Genomic DNA, 6000 nt, shown 5'->3' on the forward strand with positions numbered 1-6000 from the left:
AAATAGAAGACATTTTACTTTGTACCTAAGAGGCAAAAAGACAGATGTCTGAGAACTTTTTCTACCTTTTCTTTCTCAGTAGTAGTTTCCCCAAAAAGGAAAGCAGCTTCACACTTAGTGCCCTTATTACGCAGGCCCACTTTCTGAATTCAACAGGGGTAAGGTTGATTCCCAGAAGGAATTAAGCCCAATTATACCATCTTGGTGAGGAGTTCTACTAATGATCACATCTTGGCTCTAAAAGCCTTCAAAATATGCAATGTTCGTTTTCTCTCTCACTTACCTTAAAGCTCAGGTTCCGAATAATTAATCTGGCTTTCTTATCTGCCACTTTGGCTTTTTTAGCCTTCGGCTCCTTCTTTAGGCACTCTGAGTTTTCTAAAAAATAAGAGGTAATGGAATAAGTACGTGAAAATCACCCGCTTCTACGCCAGAACATCACAGAAAAAAAAGCTACTGGCGACAGATGGCATTTACCACAGGGTTAAGTGTGGCAATAATACCAAGGAATACCAGATTTTTCCAAAGAACTAAAATGAGTATCACAATACACTGGATGATTTTGGAGATCAAAAAGAAATGCAAAAAGCTTTAAGTTCTAGAAGCTACCTCCATGCCTCCCTCTTTCATTTTCATAGTGCTCCTCTTTACCCTGGGAGAAAAACTTCCTTCAATTACTAGAAACTCACCATTTTTCCCCTTTTCCTTTGTCTTGTTCCTCAGTTTTTTCTTGGCAACAGTCACATTGATCTTGCAACCTTCAAAGGTGGTAATCTCCTTGAGGGCCCTCTGAACATCTTCCAGCATTGAAAAAGTGACATAGCCAAAGCCTCGACATGCCTTACTCCCTGGAATAATGGAGGGGGAAGGGAGTGGAGGGGCAGTGTGAAAAGGAGAGAGAATTATAAGCCAAAAGCACTAAATGAGTAAATCCTCAAAGCCTAAGCTAGAGGATATACTGCCAACCCATCTTGCTCTCAGTTTGCCAAAAGTCTCAGGAGGGTGAGAAACAAGGGTGGTATCAGTGGTTCCCTCCCCACTTTGCTTAGAAACTGTTAGCCTTCCTCCTCTTTTAATTTGGTGTCTTCGCTATTAGCTCCTCTTCTTCCCCCTTTCTTGATAATCCCAAGAATACAGAGAATCCATGACATATGAGGCCCTCAAAGAACTCAACATTAAAAAGAACAAAACATCACCAAAGGCAGGAAAGGTAAGTATATGCTATGGTTTGAATGTGTCCCCCAAATTTCATGCGTTGGAAACTTAATCCCCAATGTAGCAGTATTGAAAGGTGGAGTCTTTAAGAGGTGACTGGATCAGAGGACTCTGTCTTCAGGAATGGATTAATCAATTTATGGATTAATGGGTTAATGGATTAATGGGCTATCATGACAGTGGAGCTGGGGGCTTTATAAGAAGAGGAAGAGAGACCTGAGTAAGCACATTAGCATGCTCAGCTCCCTCACCATGACACCCTGTACTGTCTGGGGATTTTGCAGAGTCCCCACCAACAAGAAGGCTCTCACCAGATACAGCCACTGAACTTTGGACTTCTCAGCCTCCAGAACTTAAGAAATAAATTTTTCTTTACAAAGTACCTAGTTTCAGGTATTCTCTTACAAGCAACAGAAAATGGATTAAGACAGTATGGTAGCTTCAAAAATCAGAACACAATAATGCAGTCACTCCTCAAAACAGATCAGCAATAAATGCCTGAGGCCCTGACAAAAGAACCTGAAACAATAAATACTGCTCAGAGAGACTGCAGATGTTATGACCACTATTACCAACGCCTTAGCTGTCGATATCAAATTAAACCTTTCCAAAGCAGTTGTGAATTCCTGTCTCATTTTATCTTTAGAACACCTCAAAACAGCTAAAGCAAATATTATCACCCCTTCTTTCCAAGTAAGTAATTTGAGATGGAAGAAAGTAAGTGAATTGGTTAATGTCACACAGGGTGTTAGTATCTGAATTAACTCCTCCTTACCAGCCCCCATGTTCTTCCATAGGACTCCACAAATAATAATATTAGGACCAAGCAAATGAAAACTACAAATATCAACTGTAACCCACCTTTGCCCTTTTTGGTTTAACATTTTGTATAGTAAAATTTTAAATAATTTATTGCATCAAAAAGGAAAAGGACAGATCAAGAAGTCTGCCTTTACCTGAAAAGCACACATAGTTCATATGCTCTGCTTCTCTTTCCACTGCATTTGAATCTCCTTCAGGGTTTAAGCCCTTTGACACAGGACACTGATCTACATAAACTGGTTAAAGCAACATAACATCAGTTTTTCTCTTCTCTTGAACTCCTTATCATAAAAGCTGCCCACTCGGCCGGGCGCGGTGGCTCACGCTTGTAATCCCAGCACTTTGGGAGGCCGAGGCGGGCGGATCACGAGGTCAGGAGATCGAGACCACGGTGAAACCCCGTCTCTACTAAAAATACAAAAAAATCAGCCGGGCGTGGTGGCGGGCGTCTGTAGTCCCAGCTACTCGGAGAGGCTGAGGCAGGAGAATGGCGTGAACCCGGGAGGCGGAGCTTGCAGTGAGCCGAGATTGTGCCACTGCACTCCAGCCCGGGCGACAGAGCGAGACTCTGTCTCAAAAAAAAAAAAAAAAAAGCTGCCCACTCACCTTTCAGAAAATGAGAACAAGAAAATTCACAGCCCTTCCTGATCAGTACAACCAAAAGTAAAGCAGCTGAAATATAAAGGAGTTTGACACCCAAATGAAAGGACATAAATACCACGCATTTTACATGTCTGCATAAAGCATGCTCACGTACATTTAGAGTCCCTGACAAACCTGTGAAATTATTCCCATCTTAAAGAGGTGAAGTGACATGCACTGCTATTGAGGAAGACTTCAATCCACATACCCTCCCTCCTGTTTCATTAAGTGCAGCACTCTTTCCAGTACATCTCAGCTGTCTGGATAGGAAAGTGCATAGTTTTTTAAAAGGAAGTAAGAGATTTTTAAGGATTTAAACCAAGTACACAAGGTTTAAGGTAAGGTTGCATGTAGCCTATATTCTGAGGACTCAAAGGAGAACTCCCATTCAATGGCCTGTTCTTCCCTGGAATACAACCATCTGGCACTGTGTAGTACTCACAGTATGGAATGCAACTTACACTGAAACCCAGTACATATATATATTATTTATTTAAAACTTAAATAAAACTTTTACAAATAATTATCCTTTACCATCTATGGATGTACTCCTATACTATTTAATTTTTTAAGAACTCTAGGCCAGGTGTGGTGGCACATGCCTGTAATCCCAGTGCTTTGGGAGGCCATGGTGGGAGGCTCATTTGAAACCAGCCTGGGCAACATAGTGAGACCCTGTCTCTACAAAAATATTCAAAAATTGGCCAGGCATGGTGAAGCACGTCTGTAGTCCTAGCTACTTGGGAGGCTGAAGTAGGAGGATTGCTTGAGCCCAGGAGTTTAAGGTTACACTGAGCTGTGATCGCACCACTGCACTCCAACCTTGCTTGACAGAGCAAGACCCTGTTTCTAAAACAAAACAAACTCTAGTCATGACCCACTCAAGATTCACTAATAGGTAATAATCTGCACTTTAATAAACATTACTGTACAGCACTTTCGGTCTCTCTCTATTTTAAGTATATAAGCTTTTGTCCTATTCTCCAACAGTCTATTCGCAACACACCAGCCAGAGAATCTTTCAAAACGAATGCCAGATCACACTTACTGCTCTCTGCTTAAAATCAGTGGCTTCCTATCTCTGAGTAAAAGCCAGAGTCCTTGCAATGGTCTATAACATCCTACACGAGGTGGGCGGATCACCGGAGGTCTGGAGTTCGAGACCAGCCTGGCCAACATAGTGAAACCCCGTCTCTACTAAAAATACAAAAATTAGCCGGGTGTAGTGCCACTCGCCTGTAATCCCAGCTACTTGGGAGGCTGAGGCAGGAGAATGGCTTGAACCGGGAAGCAGAGGTTGCAGTAAGCAGAGATCGTGGCACTGCACTCCAGCCTGGGCGACAGAGCAAGACGCAGTCTTTAAAAAAAAAAAAAAATCTTACATGATCTGCTACTCTAGATCTCGTCTCCTAATTCTCTTCCCTTCACTCACTTCAATCCAGTTACCCTGTCCTCCTCACTACACCTCCAATATACCAAAAACACCTCTGTTTCAGTACCTTTGAGCTTGCTGTTTTCTCTTCCTGAATTGTTCTTCCTCCGGAGAGGCATGTGTTCACTCTCTCACCTCAGTCGGTCCTTCTCTGGCCACCCTATCTATATTGCCACTCTTCACTCCCTCTTCCCACTACACACATGCATATAGACTTCCTAATCCCTTTCCCTGGCTTATTTTTCTCCTTAGCATTTGACATCATTTTCACAGTTGGCTTGTTTAATGGCTGTCTTCCCCACCTTGAAGACATAAAATCAAAGATTTTTTTGGTTTGGTGTTGTGCACTGCTGCATCCCCAGGACCTACAACACTTCCTGGCACACAGTAGGTATTAAGTATTTGCTGAATAAATGAATGAACAAGTGGATAGCATCCTGGCTAAGATGTCCAGGTCTGAGGATCAAATTGGGGGTCCACTACTTAACAGCTGTACAAACTTAAACTAAAGTTACTAAATTCCCCTAAATCCCGGATTCCTGTCTGTAAAATGAGATTAAGACTCTCCATCCGGTAAGATTGCTGAGAAAATTAAATGAGATAACCTGTATCAAACTGATCACGGTACCTGCCAATCACGTGACTCTCAGTGTTACTGATGCTCTAGTTAACTATTTTCATTTTTAGCGCGCATAATCAACAGAAAGCGCTATAGAAACGTAAGGGAATGCTTTGCCCTTCATAAACTGACCCCTATGAACGCACTAAAGCAGAATCAGTTTGTAAAAGAAACTCAGTTCCCTGTCCCTTCTCTTCGGGGCGGGTAAAGAATGATATGGCTCCCTGAAGTTTGGGAAGGTGCCCTCGCTCGCAGGAAACCCCAGCCCTATCCTCGACCGCCCCGCCCCCTACCTTTTTCAGTCACCACGAAGCACTGCTTCACCGGCCCCACCTGACTGAACAGTTCCTCCAGCTGCTCACTGCGGGCCGAGGGCGGGAGGCGGCCCACAAATAAGGTCAGGCCGGCCATGAGGCCGGGAAACCCAAAGCGGGTGAGGACGCGAGCAAACTAGGCCGGCGCACGCGAGCCGGGAGGCTGGCTTTGATAGGACAACCAAGCTCACACGCCGAGAGATTCCGGAAGTGCTCGTTGCTCAAAAGAGACCGGAGGAAAACATGGTCGGGAGGTGGGATAAAACGTTCCGGAATGAAAAAATAATGGCGCCCCGGGGCGTAGCTTCTGGAGCGGGGCTCCGCCCCCTGTCCTAGCATCGCCCTCGCCACTTTTGTGTAAACTTGGCATCAATAATTTCTACCCTAGTGTTACAGCTTTTTTAGAATTTGCCTAGCAGGCTTTCTGGGTTTTGCCGGAAGGCCTCCAAAAAGTAATTTTTTTCTTAATATAAAAAATAAAAATAAATCCTTTCTACCATGTTTGAAAAATCTCACCTCCAGATCCTCCCCAAAGTTAGCAGGACAGGCAGAAGAAGTTGTTTTTGCCCCGGGCGTAACTCAGGATCTGATATACAGTGGGTGTTTGATATTTTCTGAAGTGCCTCCACAAATTCCCAGATTACATGCATAAAACACAACCGGAACACTAAGACGCAGACATAGATATATAATATACATCATTCGGACGATTCTCATTTTCGGAGAACATCAGCTGTCTGTCACCTTAGCCTCACAAATTGTAGCTACTAAAATACACGTAGACACAGGTTGTACACAATTATTCTTTCAATAAATATATACTGAGCTCCAACTATGAGCCAAGCATTAGGGATAAAACTGGTGAGCAAAGAAAAGACAGGGTCCCTGCCCTCATAGATATTACAGTCTGGTGGTGGAAACAGATTTTTTTTTTTTTTTTTTTTGGATAGGGCCTC

General features: G+C 43.3%; 1 protein-coding gene and 1 non-coding gene across 6 annotated transcripts in view; one reads left to right on the plus strand and one right to left on the minus strand.

The window, feature by feature from the left end:
* RBM28 (RNA binding motif protein 28) overlaps positions 1–5320 on the minus strand; it is a 48346-nt gene extending 43026 nt beyond the window's left edge. For 2 of the 5 annotated variants that reach the window (XM_063642243.1, XM_055283902.2), the window contains exons 1-3: positions 5024–5251; positions 690–848; positions 284–378 (exon numbers count right to left, since the gene is read on the minus strand). In XM_063642243.1, coding sequence (XP_063498313.1) covers positions 284–378; positions 690–848; positions 5024–5141 — 372 coding nt within the window. In that variant the 5' untranslated portion in view covers positions 5142–5251. Of the gene's footprint in view, positions 1–283; positions 379–689; positions 849–5023 lie in introns of all 5 variants that reach the window. The other 3 variants (XM_055283903.2, XM_063642244.1, XM_055283904.2) reach the window with 3 other exon arrangements.
* Positions 5321–5429: 109 nt separating this feature from the next.
* LOC129485543 (U7 small nuclear RNA) lies at positions 5430–5491 on the plus strand. The gene has a single exon (XR_008658687.1). It is a non-coding gene; the product is annotated as a U7 small nuclear RNA (small nuclear RNA).
* Positions 5492–6000: the final 509 nt, after the last annotated feature.

Source organism: Symphalangus syndactylus, chromosome 6, assembly GCF_028878055.3.
Source record: "Symphalangus syndactylus isolate Jambi chromosome 6, NHGRI_mSymSyn1-v2.1_pri, whole genome shotgun sequence".
Lineage (NCBI taxonomy): Eukaryota > Metazoa > Chordata > Mammalia > Primates > Hylobatidae > Symphalangus > Symphalangus syndactylus.